Source organism: Jaculus jaculus, chromosome 13 (genome assembly GCF_020740685.1).
Source record: "Jaculus jaculus isolate mJacJac1 chromosome 13, mJacJac1.mat.Y.cur, whole genome shotgun sequence".
Lineage (NCBI taxonomy): Eukaryota > Metazoa > Chordata > Mammalia > Rodentia > Dipodidae > Jaculus > Jaculus jaculus.
Window position 1 is genome coordinate 9,702,922 of NC_059114.1, and position 25,437 is coordinate 9,728,358.

The following is a 25,437-nucleotide window of genomic DNA, read 5'->3' on the forward strand; positions in this document are numbered from 1 at the left end:
GCTGCAGCTGATCTAGTGACTTGGGTCTGACAAGTGTGGTAGCAGGGGATGCGGGAATTCGGATGTCTCAGCCTCCACTCATCGTGGTTGCTCAGGGGCTGAGCCTGAGAGTACAAGACAGGCCGAGGGAGGCAGCCTGCCCTATGTTCAGTACCCTACTGGTGCCTGCTCATCCAAGGCACTGAGTGGGGAGTGAGTGACAGTGGTAGCTTATGTTGCCGCGAGTCTGGAGCCCCGAGCAGATTTCCTGCTTCCTCGCTTCATAGCAGCCCCGGAGAAGGAACACCAGGCCCTGGTTTCCAACCTGTGGTTGAGATCTGCTTGGCCATGCTTGCCGAGGCCGACTGAGCCCCTCCCCCACCTCCTCCCTCCCTCTCTCCTCACTCCTTTCCTCTGTCCTCCCCATTCTTCTTTTTTTTTTTTAAAGGTTTGTGGGTATTTCCCCCCCGCCGCCCTTTTGTTTTTCGTTTTTTTGAGGGAGAGTTTCATTTTGGCCCAGGCTGACCTGGAATTCACTATGTCGTCTCAGGGTGGCCTCGAACTCATTGTGATTCCTCTGCCTCGCCTCCCAAGTGCTGGGATTAAAGATGTGTTTATTTTGATTTTAATTTATATTGTGTGCAGACAAGGAGCATATCAGACCCTCTTGCTCCTGCAAGCAACTGCCTGTCTGGTTTTCCATGGTTCGCTGGGAACTTGAACCCAGGCTGCAGGCTTTGCAAGCAAGCACCTTTAACTGCTGTGCCATCTTCCCAGCTCTCTCCCTTTTCTTTTTTTTTTTTTCAAGGTAGGGTCTCACTGTAGCCCTGGCTGACCTAGAATTCCCTATGTAGTCTCAGGGTGGCCTCAAATTCTCGGCGATCCTCCTACCTCTGCCTCCCGAGTGCTGGGATTAAAGGTGTGTGCCACCATGCCTGGCTCTCACTTTGTTTTTGAGACAAAGGTCTTACCATGTAGTCAGTCCAGGCAAGCCTCAAACTCACCTTCCTGCTGCCTTGACTTCCTCAGTACTAGTATTACAGTGTACGTCACCACACCCAACTTGAATTATTTTTCTTAATCCAGAACATTCTGACCTTTAGTTTTTGTATGTAGCTAGACCAGGAAGTAAGCATTAGGTATTTCTTTTTGTCAGGTACTTAAATTGAAAGCGCCACACGACTTAAAGCAATAGATGTTCCACGGTCTGCTAGTTCTTCATCTCCAAATTTCATAAAATCTGTTTACTACATGTCATACATTTGTACACTAAAGGCTCCCCAAATGCTTGTTTTTCAGGAAACTCAAGGATTAAGGTCCTCCTTAGTATGGCCTGACACAAACTCTAACGTGCCCTCTCCAGGGGCAAGGCACCCTCACATTCGATCATGTCAGTAACGCTCACAGCAAGCAGACCCCAGGCTTCCTTGGCATGGTGGGAAGTAATTTTGGTCGTCATGCACGACAGCTGTGCTGTCAAAACAGAAATGCAGGTTGGTTTTAAGTGACCCACTGATTCTTGTGCATGCCTTGGTGTGGCACTGAGCCTGTAGTTTCCCCACTACTTGTGGTTTCCCACTGACAGCTCCTCTGGGGCTTGATAGCAGGGCTAGAAAGAAGCTCGTGAAATTCACAGGTAGTAGCTTACAGGAGAACTATACTGCCTCTAAATTAACTTGGCCAAAAGCTAAACAAAGTATGTTTTTTTGTCCCCCATTGTGCCAACTCCTCATTGGACAAGGTGACATGTGAAAGAAATACCCAAGAATTTATCTTCCCCAGTATATTTATCTGCTAAGCCAGCTATTTGTTATGTTTTGTATTGAGTTACTTGATATGGTCCTGAGAATGGAACCTACATGCCAAGCAAGAGCTCCAAGCTAATTTCTTGTTTTTCTGCTTTTCTGGGGACGACTGTGCAAGTCTTTGTTGGGAATGAGTATGCATTTTTAATTTTTTAATAAAATAACAGGTTTCATTAGGACATTTACATACATGATTTGACATGGATATGCTGTTGCTTCCCCCCCCCCCCCCCCCCCCCCCCCGCCCAGTGTGATCTTACTAGGTAGCCCTGGAACTCACTACGTAAACCAGATTGGCCTTAAACTTCCAGCATTTCTCCTGCTTCTGCTTCCTTAAATTGGCAGGTTTGCATCACCATGCCTGGCCTTGGATTACATTTTGGGTTCTTTTGTTTATTTGGGTTTTGTTTGTTTATTTTTGTTTTTCAAGGTAGGGTCTTACTCTGGCTCAGGCTGACCTGGAATTCACTATGTAGTCTCAGGGTGGCCTCGAAGTGACAATGATCCTCCTACCTCTATCTCCCAAGTACTGGGATTAAAGGCGTGCACCACCATGCTTGGCTATATATGCATTTATAAAAATATTTTATTTATTTATTTATGAGAGAAAGGGAGAGAGAAAGAGACAGATAGAAAGAATGGGTCCTCCAGGGCCTCTGGCCACTGCAGATGAACTACAGACGCATGTGCTACCTTGTGCATCTGGCTTACAATAGGTCATGGGGAATTGAACCTGGGTCCTTGGGCTTTGCAGGCAAGCACCTTAACATCTAAACCATCTCTTAGCCCTGAATTGTATTTTAATTTTTTTTTTGTTCATTATTTATTTATTTATTTGAGAGCGACAGACATAGAGAGAAAGACAGATAGAGGGAGAGAGAGAATGGGCGCGCCAGGGCTTCCAGCCTCTGCAAACGAACTCCAGACGCGTGCGCCCCCTTGTGCATCTAGCTAACGTGGGACCTGGGGAACCGAGCCTCGAACCGGGGTTCTTAGGCTTCACAGGCAAGCGCTTAACCGCTAAGCCATCTCTCCAGCCCTGTATTTTAATTTTTAATCTTTATTTATAAACAGAGAGAGAGAGAGAGATAGAAGATAGAGATAGAGATAGAAGAGATAGAAGAGAAACAGAGGGAATGAGTGCACCAGTGTGGCCTTAACCACTGAACCATCTCTCCAGGCCCTGAAAATACATATTTTACATCTTGGATGTAATTGTCCTCAGTAGTTGATAGTGGTAGTGTCTTTTGGGGGGGAAAAGGGGTTTCAAAGTAGGGTTTTATACTCTAGCCCATGCTGACATTCACTATGTAGTCTCAGGGTGGCCTCAACCTCATGGTAATCCTCCTACCTCTGCCTCCTGAGTGCTGGGATTAAAGGCATGTGCCACTATGCCTGGCTGGTAGTGCCTTTTTTTTTTTTTTTTTTTTTTTTTGAGGCAGTGTCTCATTCTAGTCCAGATTGACTTGAACTCAGGTTAGCCATGAACTCATAGTGATACCCCTATCCTGGCTCCCCAATTATTGGGCTTGCAGGCATGAACCACTACACCTGGCTTGCTATTTTTGTTTATTTATTTGAGAGAGAGAGAGAGAGAGGTTGGTAGAGAGACACATTAGGCCCTCAAGCTGCTGCAGATGAGCTCCAAATGCATGTGCCACCTTATGCATCTGTCTCCAGGTGGGCATTGGGAATCGATCTAGGCTTTGCAGGCAAGTGCCTTAGCTGCTAAGCCATCTCTCCAGCCTGCCTTTGGGTTTTCTAAGCTTCTGTGTCAGAGGATTGGCTCTGGTTTCTTCCTACTAACCTGTCACCTTGTCCTTACCATTTATCTTTTTCTCCACTTTGATTTCAGGAACTGTATTTTTCTCTTACAGAGCCATCCATTTCTCTTCACATTGCATTCCTTCCGTTAACAGCTCTGACCACACTGACCATGTTCAAAAACTTGTAGTGGGACTGGAGGGATGGCTTAGTGGTTCAGGCGTTTGCCTGCAAAGCCAAAGGACCCAGGTTTGTTTCCCCAGGACCCATGTTAGCCAGATGCACAAGAGGACGCATGCGTCTGGAGTTTGTTTGCAGTGGCTGGAGGCCCTGGCATGCCCATTCTCCCCTCCCCCCAACTTTCTTTGTCAAATAAATACATAAATAAAAATAAAAAATATTTAAAACCCTGTAGTGACTCACTGTATTCTGTCGATCAAATACAAACTCCTTTGGCTCATACTCCTCACCTCCCACGGCCTCCCTGCCAGTCTGTGGATTATTGCAGTCAGCAAAAAGCCCCTTTCCCCATCTCTGCTATTTTTCCCTCTAGTGCTAGGATTGAATTTATTCCATCGATCCTCCTACATTGGTCACCCAAGTGCTGGGATGAAAGGCATGTGCCACCATACCTGGCCCCATAAATTTCTAATTTCAGTGTGGAGGGATGACTCAGTGGTTAAAGGTACTTGCTTACATAAGCCTGCAGGCCTGGGTTTGATTCCCCAGTATCTATATAAATCCAAATGCACAAAGTGGTGCGTGCATCTGCAGTTTGTTTGCAGTAGCAGGAAGCCCAGGCATGCCTATTTTCTCTGTCCTTGCAAATAAAATATTTTCTAATTTTAGTTTGCCTAGCACCCTGGATGCCTATAACTCACCAGTGCTTCACCCCTGAGCACCAGGAAGCCAGGACAAGGCACAGCCTCAAGCTGGACTGAGGCCAGTGTGGCTGCTACTTTTGTGGAGTTTCCCAGTTGGTGGTAACCCTCTAGGCTGTCACATTGAAACTGTTCTATTTCCTTCTTTTCAGTTTACTATTAAGCCTCTGGATAAGAAAATTGATGTCTTCAAATTTAACTCCTCGAAGCTCCGTGTTAATAAGTTGGTAAGTTGAGATCCAGAGATCTTGGTTTTCATGACTGATAATCATAGTTTTTGTGAGAAATTGAATGCTTCTTTTTAATGGATATCAGTGACATCTTAGGAGGTATAAAATGATACTTCACTTGGTTTATACTTTTCTCTTTAACTTAACCTACAGAGTCATCCTAGCTTTTGCTTTTTTGTTTGGTGCTTTTTTTTTTTTTTTTTTTTTTTTTGTGCTGGCTTTCAGACCTAGGACCTTATGCATGCTAGGCAAATGCTATATCACCAAAGTATGTGACTCCAGCCTGCCACCTGTTGTACTGATTTGCATTTTCCTAAATATTATCGAAGTTGAACATCTTTCTGTATATTTCTTTAAGTACTTGAGTCTCTTGGCCATTTTTCTTTTGGGTTATTTGTCTTTTTGTTTTGTTTTTATTTGTTTTCCTGAGGTAGGGCTAACCTGGGATTCATTATGTAGTCCAAGGCTGGCATTGAACTCACAGCGATCCTCCTACTTCTGCCTCCAGAGTACTGGGTTAAAGTCGTGCACCACCACACAGGCCAACTTTTTTTATTCCCCCACATGAATAACCATTTTTCCCTCCCCAACTTAATGAGCTACCAGTCTTTTCAGGCAATTCTTTTTTTCAAGGTAGGGTCTCACTCTAGCTCAGGCTGACCTGGAATTCACTATGGAGTCTCAGGGTGGCCTTGAACTCAGTGTTCCTCCTACCTCTGCCTCCCGAGTGCTGGGATTAATGTTTTTGACCATTGAGCATCTCTTCAGCCCTAGAAGAGTCATTTGAGGCTTTATGGTTCTCCTGTTCTGTGTTCATAGATCCTTCAGCTGTGTATTGGGAACCATGACCTATTTATGAGGAGAAGGAAGGCTGACTCTTTGGAAGTTCAGCAGATGAAAGCCCAGGCCAGGGAGGAGAAGGCTAGAAAGCAGGTAAGCAAGACATTGTTGGATTGTTGTATTGGTGTTTTGTTTGTTTTTTTGTTTTTGTAGTTGTTTTCTTTTTCTTTGCAAAAAAAAAAAAAAAATTGGGCGGGGATTCAAGGTAGGGTCTCACTTTAGTTCATTCTGACCTGTAGGCTTGGGGTGGCCTTGAACTCATGGCGATCCTCCCACCTCTACCTCCCAAGTGCTGGGATTAAAGGTGTGTCTCACCACACCTGGATAAAATATTTGTGTGTGTGTGTGTGTGTGTGTGTGTTTAGGTGTGAGGAGGGAGAAAGGGAAAGTGAGAATAAGTGAGTGAGTGAGTGAGTGTGGGCGCACCAGAGCCTCTTGCCACTGCACATGCACTCCAAATGCATGTGCTATTTGGTGCCTCTGGCTCTGTGTGGATACTGGGAAACAAACCCAAACCTCCCTAGCCCTGTTTTCTTCTTCTGTTTTAATACTATTTACTTGAGAGAGAGTGAGTATGGGGATGCCAAGGCCTCTTGCTGCTGTAGTGAATTCCAGATTTATGTACCACTTTCTGTATCTGGCTTTATGTGGGTACTGGGGAACTGAACCTAGGCCAGCAGGCTTTGTAAGCCAACACCTTTAACTGCTGAGCCACCTCCCTAGCTCTGTTTTTTTCTTTTTTAAAAAAATTATTTACTTATTTTTACTTATTTATGATGGAGAGAGAAAACGGGTGTGCCAGGCCCTCTAGCCACTGCAAACGAACTCCAGACACTTGTGCTATCTTGTGTGTCTGGCTTATGTGGATCCTGAGGAATCAAACCCGGGTCCTTTGGCTTTGCAGACTAGTGTCTTAACCATTAAGCCATCTCTCTAGCCCTCTTTTTTTTTTTAACAATTAAAAAAATTAACTTTTTAATGTTTTTATTTATTTGCAAGCAGAGAGAGAGAGGGAGAGAGATAGAAAAGAGAGAGACAGAATAGGCACACCAGGCCTCCAACCATTGCAAGCAAACTCCAGATGCATGTGCCACTTTGTGCATATGGCTGTGCATGAGTACTGGGGAATTGAACCTGGCTCCTTTGGCTCAGCCAACAGTCATCTTAACTGCTGAGCCATTTCTCCAGCACTAAATGTTAACTTTTTAAAAAAGATTTTTATTTTTATTTATTTGAGAGAGAGAAAAAGGCAGAGGAAGAGAGAGAGAGAGAAATGCAGAGGAAGAGAGAGAGAGAAAATGGACGTGCTAGGGCCTCCAGCCACTGCAAATGGACTCCAGATGCATGTGCCACCTTGTACATCTGGCTAACATGGGTCCTGGGGAATCGAGCCTCGAACTGGGGTCCTTAGGCTTCACAGGCAAGCACTTAACCGCTAAGCCATCTCTCCAGCCCAATGTTGACTTAAAAAAAAATTTTTTTTAATTTGAGAGAGGGAAAGAGGCAGAGTGTAAGGAATGGGCACACTAGGGCTTCCAGCCACTGCAAATGAACTCCAGATGCATGGGCCATCTTGTGCATCTGGCTTATGTGGGTATTGGGGAATTGAACCAAGATTCTTTGGCTTTGCAGGCAAGTGCCTTAACCGCTAAGCCATCTCTCCAGAACTCTCTTTTTTATTTTTATTTATTTATTTATTTATTTTTTTGAGACATGTTCTTGCTGTGGAATCCTGGCTGGCCAGTTTGTCCCCAAATTTTGTGGTAGTCTTCCTGCCTCAGGCTCCCAAATGCTGGCATTACAGGACTGCCACCACCATGCCTGGCCCAGATCTGGATTCTTTTTTAATCTTATTTTGTTTTTTTCTCCATTTTTTAAAAACATTTTCCATGATTATAAAAAATATCCCATGGTAGTACCTTCCCTCCCCCCCTTTTCCTCTTTGAAATTCCATTCTCCATCATATCCCCTCCCCATCTCAATAAGTCTTTTATTTTGATGTCGTGATCTTTCCCTCCTCTTATGAGGGTCTTGTGTAGGTAGTGTCAGGCACTATGAGGTCATGGATATCGATGCCATTTTATGTCTGGGGGAGCACGTTGTAAGGAGTCCTACCCTTCCTTTGGCTCTTAAATTCTTTCTGCCACCTCTTCCACATTAGACCCTGAGCCTTAGAAGGTGTGACCAGATCTGGATTTGTTTGTTTGTTTGTTTGAGGTAGGGTCTCACTCTAGCCCAGAATGACCTGGAATATACCATGTAGTCTCAGGGTAGCCTAGAACTCATGGTGATCCTTCTGCTTCTGTCTCCCAAGGAATGAAATTAAAGGCATATGCCACCACATCCAGCCAAAAAGCATGTGCTAGCATGCCTGGTTTCAGATCTTTTTTAAAAAAATTAATTATTTTTATTTATTTATTTATTAGAGACAGAGTGAGAGGGAGAGACAGATAAAGAATATGAGAATGGGTGTGTCAGGTCCTCTAAGCCACTGCAAATGAACTCCAGACGCATGGGCCACTATGTGCATCTGGCTTACATGAGACCTGGAGATTCGAACCTGGGTCCTTAGGCTGTGTAGGCCTGCGCCTTTAAGATGATGTTGCTTAGGGTCAGTCTTGGCCTGGAAGGTAAGGAATAGCTGTTTGTCAACCGCCAACCAACCTGCTCTTACTTTCTCTGTTGTTCTTGGAGCCTCACCTGCTGGTGGTGCACAGATAATGGAATGGCAGCTTTGGAAATGAGCCTTAAATTCTAATAGCATATTTAATAGACCATCTCTAGGATCGGTGGTTAAAGGTATGGACCTGTAAAACCTGTCAACCTGAGCTTGATTTCCCTGTACCCACATACAAAGCTAGATCCACAAAGTGGCACATCTATCTGGAGTTCATTTGCAATGGCATGAAGCCCTGGAACACCCATTCTCTCTCAACTCTCCTAATAAATGAAAAAAAAAAATTATTTATTTATTTATTAGCGGATAAGGGAGAGATTGGGCATGCCAGGGTCTCTAGCTACTGTAAACAAACTCTAGATGCATGCGCCACCACCATCGGGCTTCCGTGTGTTCTGTGGAATCAAGCCTGTGTCCTTAGGTTTTGCAGGCAAGGAAGCGCCTTAACCACTAAGCCATCTCCCCAGCTCCCAAAAATATGTTTTTTTAAAGGAAACACTGTAGTTTTTCCTATACTTGCATGAAGTTAAGTGTGATTAGCACAGATATGGGACAGTAGGCAGGCATGCTTTCATCTCTGTCCATCTAACTGTCTTGCTTTTTGCCTGGCTGTCTCGTTTGCCCAGCCTGCACCTTTTCTAATTAGACGGTGATAGAATACATGGTGGCATTTCAGTGCTTGCTATGGAATGCTAATTAGACTCTGGCCACACTTGCTCACTGCAGGTCAGCCTGGGCGCCTGCCACCCACTGCGGGAGGTGCCTGCAGCGCCTATCAGCAGACTGACCGAGTTGCATCATTGTTTTCTACTCACAGACCTTCTCTACTCACTGAAACCCACACAACTAATTTGGACCTTGCTGCTGAGAATATCAATTGTGATTTTGGATGAACTGCTAGATAGAGTAGCAGCCGCTGCAGTCGGCTGCCCTCAGGACTTGCAGGCTCAAAACTGTAATAATTAGTCTGTGTGCTGCTCTGGTTTGGGAACCCCAGAGAGGCTGGCTCCAGCCTCAGGCTTCATTTTGACCCAGAGGGCTTTCTGAGACCATTAATAGGCTCTTCGGGATGCTTTGCGGGTGATGGGATAGGGTCGGTTGGGCTTGGAAATGCCTCGGAGCCTGCGTGAGGTGTAGTGACAACCCAGAGAGGAGTGCTCTTGGCCCTTGCTCCTAGCGGAGGAAAGCTTAGAAGTGAGACACCTAAGAGCATCAAGGAGAGCGAAGGCCTCTGGGTGCTAGAGAATGTGGCAATACAGTGGAGCGCACATTTGCTTTGGAGCCAGATCTGACTCTTTAGTGCAGTGCTCAGTTTATTCACCCATCAAGTGGCATTAGGGACGCTTTTCTGTCTCAGCTCCAGGGACATACTCTACGTGGAAGTCTGTGAGCAATGAACTACTTTGCAGATAGGAAGTCCTTTCTTACTGGTGTGGAAATCTCATGGGAAGTACAGTGCTGGGAATTGCCTAACAAGAGATGAAAATTATAGCTCAGTGGAAATTGAACGGATTGCCAGCACTGAGGTCAAGAGGAAAACCAGAGAACCGACAGTATTGGATTGCCTGTCTTTGCTTGCTGCTTTCACATCTGAGGCACCTGGGAGGTGGGCTTCAGATTTTGGAAGAGCTATGTAGTACTGCTTTAAAGTTGGGGACAACTACACATCTTCACTTTTTAAAGCAGAAAACAGTGCACTGGTGACTTTGGGCTCCAGCTTTCTGAACTCGGTGCCCTGGGGTCAGAGGATTGTGCTGCTATGTTAGCCTCTCCCCCTTATTAAGTTCAGCAGGAGGCTAGGAGGGGGTCTGAGGAGGCTTTGTACTGCTGCTTAAGGATAGAGCTGCGTTCCTGCCTGCCTCAGGAGTTGGGGCCCTGCAAGGCTGTGCTGTGGCTAGTGCAGCTTCCCCATGTCTTCTCTGTGGGCAGCGGGAGAAGTGGAACCTTTGGAATGAAACTGCGCGAAGGAACAGTGGGGAAATGGTGAGGTGCTTCATCTAAGCAGAGAGAGCTGTCTTTTCTGCTCCCCTCCCCCTGTCTTGGGAAGAAGGAACTTGCGTGGTAAACTAAGCACCACCTGCAGGGTGGGGTGGGGTGAGGTTCCCAACTGACAGCAGCATTATAAGATCAGCATACCTCATACAAGTGGAGACTGAACCTGGGTCCTTCTTGTGTGGTCATCACTAGAATTTTCTTCAAGAGGCACATTTTTCAGCTCTGCAGCTGGTTTAGGACAGAGGGAGGCAGGCAACCAGAATATCCCAGGCTACCTAAAGTGACAAGAGACCAAAAAGGTCCTCCAAAGAGTCTCCAGAGGCTAGGCATTCTTGGGTCCCTGCACCGCCATGACACAGGACTGCACTTGTTCACCTCCAGATGGAGCGGCAGCGCCTCGCCCGGGAGAAGCAGATGCGGGAGGAGGCCGAGCGCACGAGAGACGAGCTGGAGAGGCGGCTGCTGCAGATGAAAGAGGAGGCGACAATGGCCAACGAAGCTCTGGTGATTCCCCGGAGTTGGGTCCCTGGAGGTCGCACAGGGGCTTCTGGAGCGAGGCTTCCTGTGGACTGTGAACTAGCAGCATTTACTTTGATGTGCTTTCCTTCAGCCTTTAAAACGCTGGTGCCATTTCTTTCCGCCTGTGTTAGCAGAAGCACGTTCAGGTTAAGTTCGTGGGCATCACAGAGTTGTCTTGAAAGTAGGGATTTGCAGCCTTGACGTTACTGACAGTTGGAGCCCATCACCTAGGACTGTGCTGTTCATGGAAAGATGGTTACAGTGTCCCTTCCTCTATCTGCTCGGAGCTCTCATACCACCCCAGCCTCTACTGTTTCAGTCAAAAAATGTCCCAGTACTGGGCCATGTGTACCGGTGGTGGAGCCCCTTCGTGGCCTGTCCACAGTCCTCTGTGGTGTTCGTTCCATGTGTGCGCCCTTGTGGAGTCCTGCACAGTTGCCTGTGGTGGGGTGTGCTCACATGCTCACACGGCTGGAGTAAAAGTTGGGTGTCCTGCTCCTTTGTTCTCCCACCCATTTCTTTTTGACCCTTGAGTGATTCCCAGGTCTCTGCTCACCTATGGGACTGGGGTTACAGACATGCATAGCCATATCCAGCTATTATAGGGGTCCTTGGGCAATCTCAGGCTCCCTCAGGACCTCATGCTTTCACAGGAAGCTCAACCCGTGAGCAATCTGTCCAGCCCCCACTTCTTATTTTTTTTTTTGGAGACAGAGCCTCCCACCCACGAACTAACCAAGTCCAACTCTCCGTAGCTTTAGAGATCAGATGAGATCTAGCGCACTCAGAGTAGTGTGGCCATAGATGAGACAGGCAGGGTCTCATGTAGCCCAGGGTAGACTTGAGCTTACTATGTAGCCAAGGGTGACCATGAATTCTTACCCTCCTGCCCAGCCTATCTGGCCTGAGGCCGTGTCTTTGATTCCTTAGCTCTGCAGGGAAGAAAAAGTCTCCAGAGATTGTCTCATTTTCCTCTTTTGGTTTGAACCACTGATTTAAAGAAAGAACAGAATTTAAGTTGCTTTTCTTTCACTTAAGTATAGGTAGCAGCTGAAGTATGTTATCTACACAGGGTGCTTTCTTTTTTTTAATTTTTTTAAAGTTTTTTTATTTATTTATTTATTTATTTATTTATTTATTTGAGAGCAACAGACACAGAGAGAAAGACAGATAGAGGGAGAGAGAGAGAATGGGCGCGCCAGGGCTTCCAGCCTCTGCAAACAAACTCCAGACGCGTGCGCCCCCTTGTGCATCTGGCTAACGTGGGACCCGGGGAACTGAGCCTCGAACCGGGGTCCTTAGGCTTCACAGGCAAGCGCTTAACTGCTAAGCCATCTCTCCAGCCCCACAGGGTGCTTTCTTGTTCCCATGGTAGAGCCCAAAGGACCCTGTTGGAGGATGTGGCAAGTTATCTGCTTGCACTGGGCATCTCTCAATGGCAGGGTCTAGGGAGGTTAAGACTGTTGTTGTTTGTTTGCTTTGTCTTGTTTTTTGAGGTAGGGTTTTGCTCCAGTCCAGGCTGACCTAGAATTCACTATGTAGTCTCAGGCTGCCCTAGAACTCACAGTGATCCTCCTACCTCTGCCTCCTGTGTGCTGGGATTAAAGGTGTGCGCCACCATAGCCAGCTTTTTGTTTTGTTTTTGAGGTAGAGTCTCACTCTAGCTCAGGCTGACCTGTAGTTCACTATGTAGGTTCAGGCTGGCTTCGAACTCACAGCAAACCTCCTACCTGGGCCTCCTGAGTGCTGGGATTAGAGGTGTGTGTCACCACGCCTGGCTAAGACTGGTTCTTGTTGCCCTATGTTGGGGAGGGTTAGGCACCCAATGCTTCACCTCCTGATAGCACTTTTTACCCTAGATGCGCTCTGAGGAGACCGCTGACTTGTTGGCTGAAAAGGCCCAGATCACTGAGGAGGAGGCCAAGCTGCTGGCACAGAAAGCTGCTGAGGCTGAGCAAGAGATGCAACGCATCAAGGCCACAGCCATTCGGACAGAGGAGGAAAAGCGCCTGATGGAGCAAAAGGTGCTGGAGGCTGAGGTGCTGGCGCTAAAGATGGCCGAGGAGTCAGAGAGGAGGTAGGGGGGTTCTGGGCTCTGGGCCTGGTGAAGGGTCCGCTTGGCTTGGTCCCACCCCAGTCCTGAGGCAGAGCTGGTCAGATTTCTCATGCTGCTTCTCCATTATGAGACAGGTGATAAGGCTCCTTTCTCAATAGGCTGGCAGGGAGCAGGAGCTACTAGAACATTACAGTACAGTTCTCTTGCCCAGGGACCTCTCTGTCAGGCCTCAAAAAGCCCCTGTCCCTATCCTCCTAATAGCCAAGTTTGTAGCAAAGCCATTGAACACATATGCACTCTGTTGGGTTTTTTGTTTGTTTTTATTTATTTGACGGGGGGGGGGGGGGAGAGAAAGAGAGAGAAAGAGAATGGGTGTGCTTGGGCCTCCAGCCACTGCAGATGAACTCCAGATGTATGTGCTCCCTTGTGCATCTGACCGATATGGGTCCTGAGGAATCAAACTTGGATCCTTTGGCTTCGCAGGCAAACGTCTTAACCACTCCAGCCCTTGTTTTGATTTTTGAAGAGAAGGTTGAGGTAGGTTCTTGTTCTGACCCAGGCTGATCTGGAATTCACTTATGTAGTCTCAGGGTAGCCTCAAACTCACAGCAATTCTCCTATCTCAGTCTCCCAAGTGCTGGGATAAAGGTATACACCACCATGCCCATCCTGATTTTTTTTTTAAATTTATTCATTTGCAAAGAGAGAGAGAGAGAATGACTGGGCACATTCATTCTTGCTACAGCAAATGAACTCCAGACATATGTGCCACTTTCTGCATCTGGTTTTATGTGGATACTTGGGTATCAACCCAGGCCGTCAGGCTTTGCAAGTAAACACCTTAAGCACTACCATATGTTTTTATAAATTATCTTTTAAAATATATTTATTTATTTGAAAGAGAAAGGGGAGGACAGTGAGAGAGAGAATGGGTATGCCAGGGTCTCCAGCCATGCAAATGAACTCCAGATGCATGTGCCACCTTGTACATCTGGCTCACATGGGTCGTAGAGAATCGAACTGGGATCATTTGGCCTTGCAGGCAAAGGCCTTAACTGCTAAGCCATCTCTCCAACCCTACAATCTGTTTTTTGTTTGTTTGTTTGTTTTTGTTTTTTCGAGGTAGGGTCTCACTCTGGCTCAGGCTGACCTGGAATTCACTATGTAGTCTCAGGGTGGTCTCGAACTCTCGGCGATCCTCCTACCTCTGCCTCCCGAGTGCTGGCCTACAATCTGTTTTTAAAGGCTTTTTCCGAAAAGATACATACATACATATATATGTATATAATATATATATGTATGTGTGTGTATGTATGTGTATATATGTGTGTGTGTGTATATGTATGTATGTGTGTGTATGTGTACATATATATATGTCCCCTTTTTATCTAGGGATGTTGCAGGTGAATAGCAGTTATTTACCTCTGAGGGAAACTCAGTGTCTCTTTCCCTTTCAGGCAGATGGGGATGGGGGGAGTCTCCATCCTCTTCGTGACCATGACCAGGTGAAGGATGGAACTTTTCAGAGACTGTCTGTACTTTTCAGAGACTATTCTAGACTCTGGATTGTTCTAGGCCTGCAGCCTTGATATAAACACTGGCAAACATTCCCCACAGCATCTGCCTCTGTTGGTTTAGAGCACTTAAATCTGGCTCTTAGCTACTAAGGCATCACTGTGGTTTTCCTCAGCGCTGTCTGCATGTCAGTATGGAAATAGGGCTCCTTGATACCTGCCCTGCCCTCAGCCCCTTTCTTTCTGTGTGTGGATCACATCCCCTGGGCTGGGTTCCTGAGCACAGCTTCCCTCGCCATACCTAGCCTGTTTCTTCTAGGGACTCATCTTCCTGCCCTGAGAGTGAATGCTTTACTTGGGGACTGTGAAAAAGCAGTTCTTTCATATTCTGTCTGCCCTTTGAGGTCTGTCGTAAGACTTTTGACCCCCAATGCTCTCCTTTGTCCAGACTACTATTTCCTAGGAAATAAGCAGAGAACGAGCACCTCTGGGTCCTCCCCAATCTCTTTCCCTTCCATCTATCCTGGGGTGGGCGGGGGAGCAGTTGGTTTTGTTATTTTGACATTGCATCGCCCTGTTACTGCCCAAGCTGGCCTCCAGCTGCTGGGATCACAGACACAAACCACCACACCCCGCTGGCCTGTGGGGCTTCCTCTTTGGTTCTGCCCCACCAGCTGCCCACCTTCCAGTCTAGATTGACCAGTTGAGATTTGCAGTGCCCAGTACTGTTGTTCTTGCTTTAAGAGTCCCGACTTGTGAACGTCTCTGTCCTACTGTTGATGTTTGTCTTGTCAGGTGCCATTCCAGGGCTCACCCAGGGGTTAGGGGTCTCCTCCCTTCACCTGTTCTCTTTTGTCTCACTAATATCTCCTTTCTTTGCAGGGCTAAGGAGGCTGATCAGCTGAAGCAAGACCTTCAGGAAGCTCGTGAGGCAGAGCGACGAGCCAAGCAGAAGCTCTTAGAAATTGCCACCAAGCCCACATATCCGGTGAGCCTGGGTACAGGCTGCCAGCCTGTGGCTCCTTAAGACCTGATGACTTCCTAACCCTCCCGGCCCTTTGGTTTACTTGACAGTGACCTCAGGCACTTAACACAGGTTAGAACAAGTAATTTACACAGCCAGCAAGTCAGAACCTGGATAGGACCCCCCCCCCCAGGGTGCCATCTGGTCACGTAGCTCTTAATGGGGTCACAGAATAAATAGAAGTCGCTTCCCTTCCTTTCCTCTGTGTATTCCACTCTGCACAGTTTTTTGCACATCTGTTTTCTGTCCACATAATACCATCAGTTGGAAATCTCTATCCAAACAGATCCACACAGGTGCTCAGAACACAGCCCAGCATGGGGAGTGGGAAAGCTCAGGATGGCTTACTCTTGGAGGGGAGTAGGAACAAGCTTCCTGCTAGGTGGGGAAGACAGAATTGCATAGTGTCAACAAGGGAACAACGCATTCACAGCGCATGGCCCATCATACATGTAGTGCACACACACTATATACATTTGCACACATAGCCCATTTGCATATGGCACAGATGCACTCAGGGCGTAGATATAAATACCAGTTTGCTATTGCCATGTGTCTGAGTTATCTATTCCCTGGTAACAGATCACCCCAAGCCAATCATGTGACTCCAAATACCCATCTATTATTGCCCCTTGGGTCAGAATCTTTCAGGTGGTCACAATCAGGTGACAGCTGGACTATATACCCGAGATACATGTGTTTAAAACATCCTTTGGGGGCTGGAGAGATGGCTTATTGGTTAAAGTGTTTGCCTGCAAAGCCAAAGGACCCAGGTTTGGTTCCCCAACACCCATATAAGCCAGATGCACAAGGGGGGTGCATGCATCTAGAGTTCGTTTGCAATAGCTGGAGGCCCTAGTGGGCCCATTCATTCCCTGTCTCTCCCTGCCTATTTCTCCCTCCCTCTCTCTCTCTCTCTCTCAAATAAAAATAAAATATTTTAAAAAATCCTTTGGAGCAAGCTTTATGCATTGTTCTTGCTTTGCTCATGCCTCTTAGCAATATATCTGGGAGGAGATTATCCATACCAGCTTTTTAATCACATTTTGTTGTATGGATGGATTGTAATTTGTCTAGTCAGTCCCTGTGGATGGAAGGATATTTAGTCTGTTTGTTTTGCAGTGTTGAGCACAACTGTACTGAGCATCCCTGAACACAAACCTTTGCACACACATGTGTCGGTGTTGGTAGAATGAATTGTCATGACTAGAACTATGGGGTTAAATGTTTAACTATGGGGTTAAATGTTAAATGATAGCCTCCGAAAGGTCATGCTGGATGTGCTCTTTCCAGAGGTGCTAATGTTCTTCCTTTCTGGAAATGTTTGTAAAATATAAGGTATATACAAAGATGTGCCCACATTACAACTGTACAGTTTGATGAATTTCCACAGACTGAACACCTCCACATACTTAGCATTCAGATCAGAAAACAGAATTTCTGTAGGCCCCAGGAGCCCCCACCTGGCACTGCTTATGACACCCTCCATACACCCTGCCTTAAGCCTCATGATTGTGATACGTGGAAAGCAGCTGTGCTGCTCACCAGTATACCACCAACATTGCAGCTTTTCTGACAAATGGAAGTTCAGAGGCTCTGCTCTTTCCCAAACACTGTCCTAGACTCAGTAAGGGATCTAAGAATGAAAAGGAAGCAGATACTACCCTTAGGTAATAGAAAGACCCATTGTAGAACTGTTGATGCCATACTCAAGAACAGGACAAGTTAAGAGTGGCCATTTGGCCAAAAGGGATTTGGTAGGGCTTTGGTGAGAGATTGAAGGAGTTGACTTGAAAGAGGAATGGAGCACTTGCCAGGCATGTTGACACACCCCTGTAATCCCAGGACTTGGGAGGTGAGTCTGGGCTATGTAAAGAAACCTGTCTCTATAACAACAAAAAGATGGAGCTGGAGAGATGACTTAGCAGTTAAGGCACTTACCTGAGAAGCCTAAGGACCTAGGGTTAATTCCCTAGTGCCCACATAAGCCAGATGCACATGGTGGCACAGGTGTCTAGGGTTTATTTGCAGTGGCTGGAGGCCCTGATGCTCCCATTCTCCCTCCCGCCCTCCCTCCCTCTCTCTCTCAAATAAAAAAATCAAATTAAAAGAAAATAGAAAGATGACTGAGGATGGGATGTAGCTCAGTGGTAGAATGCTTACCTAGCGTGCACATTTCCAGTATGGCAAAAAAAAGTGGGGAGAGAGGGCTGAGGAGCTGCCTTAGTGGTTAAGGTGCTGCCTGGGAAGCCCAGGTTCAATTCTCCAGGTCCCACATAAGCCAGATGCACATAGTAGTGCATGTGTCTGGAGTTATTTGCCTATTCTTACTTTCTGTCTTTCTCTTTCCCTCTCTCTGACCCTAATAAATAAATAAAAATAAATCTTTTTTTTTTTTTTAAGTGGGGCTAGAGAGATGGCTTAGCAATTATGGTGCTTGCCTGCAAAGCCTAAGGACCCAGGTTCAACTCTCCAGTACCCATGTAAGCCAGATGCACAAGGTGGTGCATGTATCTGGAGTTCTTTTGCAGTAGCTAGAGGCCCTGGCAACCCCATTGTCAGTCTCTCTCACTGTCTGTCTCTGTCTCTCTCAAATAAATTTAAAAAAAAATAGCATTTAAAATACTTTTAAAAAGTGGGGAGAAGCCGGGTGTGATGGTGCTCGCCTTTAATTCCAACATTCAGGAGGCTGAGGTAGGTGGGTCACTGTGAGTTCAAGACCACCCTGAGACTACATTGTGAATTCAGGTCAGCCTCAGCTAGAGTGAGACCCTACCTTAAAAAAAAAAAAAAAAAGTGGGGAGATAAAGAAAGAGGAAAGGGAAGGGAAAGGAAGCAAGCATGGAGTGTGGCCCCAGGAATAAGCAGTACCGTCACAATTTAGTAGAGCAAATAGTGATGACCCTTTGTTCTTGGATGAGAAAGTCCTAAAAACAAATCTAATAACTTCACCCTGTACGTCAGGCTTTCCTCTGGCTTGGTCTTGCAAATCCAAGCCTCCCAGCATGTCAGCAAAGCCTCTCTGGCCCAGGGCCAGTCTTCTATGTGCCTCCCTACAGGGGCACTGCAAACGCCCAGCATCCTCACTGGACACTCTGCCCTGCTACTTCCATGCCTCTCCTTCTGCATCTTCTTGGATTCCAGCAGACTTTTCTGGCAGACTCCCTCCACACTCGGCCACTGCTCCTCCTTTGGCTGCAGTGTTTACCTTACTTAACTGTGAGGGTTTGCTCACAAGTGCTTCCTGAACAAGACTTTCAGCTGCTCAGAGCCAAGAGCCTGTCTTACTTCGTTTCCAGCTCCTAGAACAGTGCCTGGGAGTTTTCTAAATGAAAAGCTGATTAGGAGTTTTTGGTTAGATTTGAGGGGAGAGGGATGGCTTGCCTGAGTTTGGGCGCTCTGGGTCACTTGCCTGGCAGCATCAATTGTGGAGGGGTTAGTCTTGTATAACTTGAGTGTTCTAATGTAAGCTTTCTCACTGATAGCCCATGAATCCAATACCAGCACCATTGCCTCCTGACATACCGAACTTTGACCTCATCGGTGATAGCCTGTCTTTCGACTTCAAGGATACTGACATGAAGCGGCTCTCCATGGAGATAGAGAAAGAAAAGTACGTAGCCTCCTGTGGCTTGCTTAGGACAACTGTGAATGGAGTGAGTGGATCTGGCCTGGGCACACAGGAGGTCACTGCAGTGGCTTGTCAGTAGCTCTGCAAAGGTTTGCTCTGTTGTCACCACTATGGGACATAGTTTCTAATTAGAAATTAAAGATATTAAACATATTGGGTTAACAGTCAATGTTCCAGGTTAAAAATAACACTTGACTGGTGGCCTAGTGTTTATAGTGGTTCAGAGTCTTGACTGAAGAACAGGATGGGGTTGTCAGGGGTTTCTGCATCAGTCAGACAGCTATCCACATGGTAGTAGAGCTCAGAGTTCTCCTGGTCGTGTTCTTCAGTAGCAGTTCCTGTGTCTACAACAAAGGTGAGAGAGAAGAAACTAGGACTTGCCAGGCAAGGTGGCACATGCCTTTAATCTCAGCACTCGGGAGGCAGAGGTAGGAGGATCACTGTGAGTTCGAGGTCACCCTGAGACTACATAGTGAGACCCAGGTCAGCCTGGGCTACAGTGAAACCCTAACTAAAAAAAAAACAAAAAAGAAAGAAAGAAAAGAAATGAAATGAAACTGGGACCAGGACTCCAGGCTGAGCAAAGGTCCAGGTGAGCAAGTTCTAGTTTGCTGAGCAGGTAGGTCTGAGCAGAGCCCCACCCCAGCCTAACCACAGCAGCTTCTACCGAGGACCTGACTTGGTAGTCAGCGGAAGTGGAATAGAGACAGAGAAGAGGCCCACTGTAGAGGAGATCTAAGCACAGCCCCTTCATTCTCTGAGCTGGTGGTTAACATGGCCACAGCTGCCAGAGAGCCGTCACAACACCATGAGCACCTCCATGTCCCAGCATTTCTTATTTGTCTCATTTAATTCCTATTAATTGGCAGACGTCACACGGACATGACAGGTTAGAGGCTGGGGTTGTAGCTCAGTTGGTAGAGGACTCACCGAATATGCCTGAAGCCCTGGATTTGATCCCAGCACCACATGAACTGGATGTGGTGGTGTACACGTGGAATCCCAGCACTCAGAGAGGGAGGCAGGAGGATCAGAAGGTCCTTGCTCCATGGCAAGGTTGAGGCCACACTGGCTACAGGGAGGCTTTCATGTTCCTCTTGTGTATATGAGAGTAGACTTAGTTTACCGAGCTTACACAGCCCATGAGAAGCAAAACCTCTCACCCATGTGTGGCACCTTCAGGATAACTCTCTGGAAAGTGCCTACCTGGAGTTCAGCATGGCCTCACATTGAGAGAATAGCTAAGAGGCTGGTGCCCACAGCGGCTGTTGGTATCATCTGGTGTCAGCATTCAGATGTGCGGATCAGCAAAAGGCTACAACCCGTTCTGTGTCCTGCTGTTTTATAGTTTGTGTTTTCTTACTGTCTTAGTGTGTTGGGCTATAAGAAAATATCAGCAGTGAGGTAGCTTATAAACAATAGAAATGTATTTCTCATCATTCTGGAGGCTAAGATATCCAAGATCAAGGTACTTTCCAATGCAGATTCTGACAAGAGCCCTCATCCCAGTTTATAGATGTACTCACATGGGCTGGGGGTTCTCTGGGGTCACTTTTCTAAGGACACAAATCCTATCATGAGGCTGTCACCCTTATGAACTAATCATGTCCCAAAGGCCTCACCTCCTAACACACTGGTGATTCCGTTTCCACATATGTTGGGGGCAGGGTGTCAGTGTCACCTACATCCAGCCCATAGCACTTAATTCTTTGCTTCAGTGGGTAGAGTCCATCCACTAGCCATAGGACCTCATCAGAAGGTTCCTTCATATTTGTGTTGTATAGTCTTTCCAGTCACTATGGATCCCTGACATTTACCGTCATACGCAGTGGGGCTCTGCATGTCCACTTGAAGATAGCAGTGGAGACCTTTTTCTTCCTGGTACTGGCTAGGTGAGCCTTAGGGTAAAGGTGGCCTTATGGAAGAGATCACTTGATGTAGTCCCAAGAAGGAAGGAGACTGGAGAGTGTTGTGGGTTTAGGAGGTTTGGTTCTTTATTTCTTTCTGGCCAGAAGTCCTCTGATCAATATCTGAGTTGTACCAATGGGCAGAGAGATTCCTAGCAATTAAGTGAGTAACCCAAAGTCCCTTGCTCTCTGAGTGGCACCCACGTTGAAATGTGGTCTGTAGGCCTCAGCCCCTGCATGCCACACCAAGCAAGCACATCTCAGGCATGGTTCATTGTCTGCCCAGCGCTGATATATGACATCCTCTTGCCACAGAGTGGAGTACATGGAGAAGAGCAAGCATCTGCAGGAACAGCTCAATGAACTCAAGACAGAAATCGAGGCCTTGAAACTGAAGGAGAGGGAGACAGCCTTGGACATCCTGCACAATGAGAACTCAGACAGGGGCGGCACCAGCAGCAAGCACAATACCATTAAAAAGGTACCCCGAGTCTCCTGGCTTTTGCTAATCAAGACATTCATTAATGAAATGTGAGGTTGGCATCTGGTTTCCTCTGGAACAGTCATTAGGCTGTTGTCATTTTTTACATGTACTCAGTTGAGGGTATTTCTCAACTCTTGACAGATAAGGAATTTAATCTGCCAATGACAGTGAACCCATTGACTTGATGGGAGTGGAGCTTGTGTTAAAAGCTCTGATGAGCTGGTCACAGTGGTGCACACTTTTAATCCCAGCACTCAGGAGGCAGAGGTAGGAGGATTGCCGTGAGTTCAAGGCCACTCTGAGACTACATAGTGAATGCCAGGTCAGCCTGGACCAGAGTGAGACCCTACCTCAGGAAAAAAAAAAAAGCTCTGATGAAATGAATCCCTTCCCTTTTCTGAGAGGGTTTTCCCATCATTGAGCACAAAAGCATTTCTGTCTTTAAGCCAGTGGGACTTATACCCAGGGAGCTGCCTTACCTACCTCATGAGAAGGCATGATGGGTTAGAGGCCATGGAATGGAATCCTCTCTAATCTTTTTGTGTAAGGCCATATTTTGATGTTAGATGTGGTGGTTTATGCCTTTAATCCCAGCACTTGGGAGGCCGAGAGAGGAAGATTACAGTGAGTTTGAGACCAGCACGGGCTACTGAGTGACTTCTAGAATAGCCTAGGCTAAAGTGATACCCTGCCTCAAAAAAAAAAAAAAAAAGCCGGGCGTGGTGGCGCACACCTTTAATCCCAGCACTCGGGAGGCAGAGGTAGGAGGATTGCCATGAGTTCAAGGGCAACCTGAGATGACAGAGTTAATTCCAGGTCAGCCTGGACCAGAGTGAGACCCTACCTCGAAAAACCAAAAAAAAAAGCTGGGTTTAATCTCAGCACTGGGGAGGTCAAGGTAGTAGGATCACTGTGAGTTCAAGGCTACCTAGTGAATTCCAGGTCAGCCTGAGCGAGACCCTACCTTGAAAATCAAAAATGAACAAAAGACCATATTCTGAATTCTCAACTTTTTTCATATGTAAAAGGAAATATGTAGGAGAACCTTAATGTTCTAAAAATTAGACTTCATGTATAAGGTTCATAGTATCCCATCTTTCTCCCCTGATATGTAGAGCTTTTGACATTTCAGGGATTTAAAAGTTAAATTGAGTATTCATTATCTGCCCAAGAATATAAGTCTCTTATTTGGGCAAAGCAGAGAGATCCTCTGAGTGATTGATATTTTGCTCTTCATTGATTGTCTAGAATCAGGCTGCTTCCGTAAAGTAGGGTTATAAAGATGAGGCTGTGTGACTGTCATGTGGCCCTGCCTCTAACCCCTGCAGAGGCAGGAGTATTGGAAGCTTGAGGCCAGCCTAGACTGTAGAGTGAGACCTTGTCTCCTGGTCCTTGAGTTTAGATAGCAGCTGATATGGTTAAGATTTTACTGTCTACCTCAGTCTTTAAAGTGGTCTCCAGCTAAGGATGCTCTGTTTTCAGTGGTTAGGTTGCCACTGACAACCCTAAGAAATCTGCACCTGCCTACCACTGCCTTGTGGGTACAGTAGGGATCCCCCATTTCTTCCTCTTGACTTGTTACAATTGATGTCACATAGGGAATTCTTAATAGCATAACCTTGAGGGAAAGACATTTCCATACTCCATACCCTTCTTTTATCTGGATTCTGTCATTTTTCTGGGTTTCCCCTCCCAAATGAAATGATTAAACCATTAGCAAAAGCAAAGCCCTCTGACCTTAAGCAACAAGGTAAGACTGTGATTGGGCCAGTCAGCTAGTCAGCCCCAGGGGAGCTACCAGACATCTCTTCCAGCCTACTGAGCACTTGGGCATTGGGATTGCTGTGGTGAGCTTGACCCTTAGCTCCAGAAGCCTGGAGTGCTAAAAACCAGAAAGACTCATGTTCAAACCATAAAAGCATGTGAAGTCACTTGTCATGATTTCAGGCCTTTCTGAGCATTTAGCAAATGGCACATGTAGCATTGTTGATTTCACAGGGTATGTCTTTGTTTTTCTTCATTTTATTTTGCTGGTTTAGCCTCAAGCCCAAGGCAGAAGACCTATCTGCATTTGAGTCCTCACAGTAGGTTATTCCCAGGTACTCTGTCTGTGGTGATGGTCCTGCCGTCTGTGATACTAACCCGTGCATGAGCTTGCCTGTCTCTGTCCTTGGGCCATGCAGAGCCCTCCCAAGGGCAGGTGGGACCTGGGGCTAGCCATAGCATGCTTTAAGGCTAAGAGCAAGTGTCCACCCTGAGGGGCCACATCAGCCTCCGGGTTCGGAAGGCTGCCTTGCTCTCGAGCATGTCACGGGGCTGCAGGACCAGCTGCCCTGCTCATCTCCTGTCACTGTTGGGTTGGGGGAAGTCATGGCTTCCTGTCCAGTCAGGTCTGTCTTCAGGTCCTTTGTCTTGATGGTGTACTCCTAAGGTGAACAGCCCTAGCATGGAGGTGGGGCCAGTTCGGGTGCTTTTTCGGCTGGTATCTCCCCTCACTCAAGATCACCTCCTGTCCTGTGGTGGTGTTTGCTGCAGACTTGTCACAGCTAGCAGCTCCTGGGTGTGGTCACTCATTCTCATTTTCCCCTCGAGCGCCCCCATTCTGTGCACACCCCTTTGCTCTCCGAGGGCAGTGAGCACAGAACACAGAAGTGTCTGTTGGTCAGCCCAGGAGGTGGCCCGCAGTTGCTCGAAGGCTGCCTCCGTTTCACCCCTAGAATGGAAGCTGTGTGGGCGCTCTCTCACACTACAGCAGTGTTGAGTCACTTAATGGGAGGATCACGTTTACTCTTCCATCATGTCTAGGCAATGGAGAGAATTGGTTTTCCTCAGTAACAAAATGTCACCCTGCCTCATACTCACTGTTTCTCACCTAATCTCTAGTCATACCCAGGCCAGTGAGCTTGGTGCCATCCAAAAGGAGCATAGACTATATCCTTTGGGATGCTACAGACAAGTAGAAGCAGCTCTGGAAGCTTCTACCCAAAAGAGAATTGGGAGTAGACAGATCAATCTATATTCATGGTCTCAGCAAGGGGGTTAAGTATTAAAGTTCCAAGTAGATCTGCTATCAGATGAATGAGATCTGCCAGAGGTTCTAAGAACCCAAGGTATAAACAGGACCTGCAGTGTGATCTCAGCCCGACTGATCAGGCTGAAGACTGTTTCTTCAGCTTCCTGCTCACTTTGGTGGTGTTACCCCAACACTACAGCTCGTGCTCCGAGCAGGCAATCCGAATGGTCAGGACAGGAGTCAGGCATGGTGGCATGTGCCTGGAATCCCAGCACTTGGGAGGCTGAGACAAGCAGATCACCATAAGTTTAAGACAGCGTGGGCTATAGAGTCCCTGCCAAAGAAAGTAAAGAATAGGCAGGGCAGATCAACCTCTCCCCAAGTGGCACCCAGGTCCTGTGTGTGGTTCGGATGTGGAGAAAACTGATTGGTTTCAGCCTGTGTAGCCGATATTCCCTGCTTATAATCACATGGCTTGGCTTGAACATGGGTTTATCCTCTTTCTGTATGACACAGAATGTCTACGTTCTTCAGATTTCTAAGTTGTTATGGACAAAAGTTTCATTCTTTGTCACCTCTGTATTGCCCTTGGACAAACAACCATGGGCACCATAATGCCATGTGGACAATGATGGAGTGGGTGTACAACAGTGGTTCTGTGAGATTGCGTCATATATCACCATGTGATATCACAGCCGTCTTACTCAGTGTAAAAGCACTATGATTTTTTGCTCAGTGATTAGATCATTTAATAATGCATCTCCCACAACATGTCCCAGAATCAAGCAACAAATAACTCTGTGTGGAAACATTTGTTCATTCTTAAAATTAGTCACATTAATAGCTTTTTTATTAGGTATTGTGTTACTCTAGCCCAAGCTAACTTGGCACTCACTCTGTAGACCCAGGCTGGCCTCGAACTCATAGTGATCCATCTACCTCTGCCACCCAAGTGATGGAATTAAAGGTGTGCGCCACCATACCAGACTTCACTCACCTTACTATCTTGATGTGAATGTTTTCAAAGCAGTTACTAGGCTATGCAAGGGTTACTAAAAGTATAGATTTTGCTTTAAAAGTTATTTGTAGCCGGGCGTGGTGCTGCACGCCGTTAATCC

General features: G+C 46.7%; 1 protein-coding gene across 4 annotated transcripts in view; it reads left to right on the forward strand.

The window, feature by feature from the left end:
• The window catches only part of Nf2 (NF2, moesin-ezrin-radixin like (MERLIN) tumor suppressor), a 107,495-nt gene that overhangs the window by 69,848 nt on the left and 12,210 nt on the right, over positions 1 to 25,437 (forward strand). Inside the window, exons 9-16 of one of the 4 annotated variants that reach the window (XM_045132388.1) lie at positions 4,582 to 4,656; positions 5,479 to 5,592; positions 10,553 to 10,675; positions 12,550 to 12,767; positions 15,143 to 15,248; positions 18,770 to 18,897; positions 21,138 to 21,303; positions 23,348 to 23,458. In XM_045132388.1, the coding sequence (XP_044988323.1) occupies positions 4,582 to 4,656; positions 5,479 to 5,592; positions 10,553 to 10,675; positions 12,550 to 12,767; positions 15,143 to 15,248; positions 18,770 to 18,897; positions 21,138 to 21,303; positions 23,348 to 23,458 (1,041 nt within the window). Of the gene's footprint in view, positions 1 to 4,581; positions 4,657 to 5,478; positions 5,593 to 10,552; positions 10,676 to 12,549; positions 12,768 to 15,142; positions 15,249 to 18,769; positions 18,898 to 21,137; positions 21,304 to 23,345; positions 23,459 to 25,437 lie in introns of those variants that run through there. The other 3 variants (XM_045132387.1, XM_045132386.1, XM_045132385.1) reach the window with 3 other exon arrangements.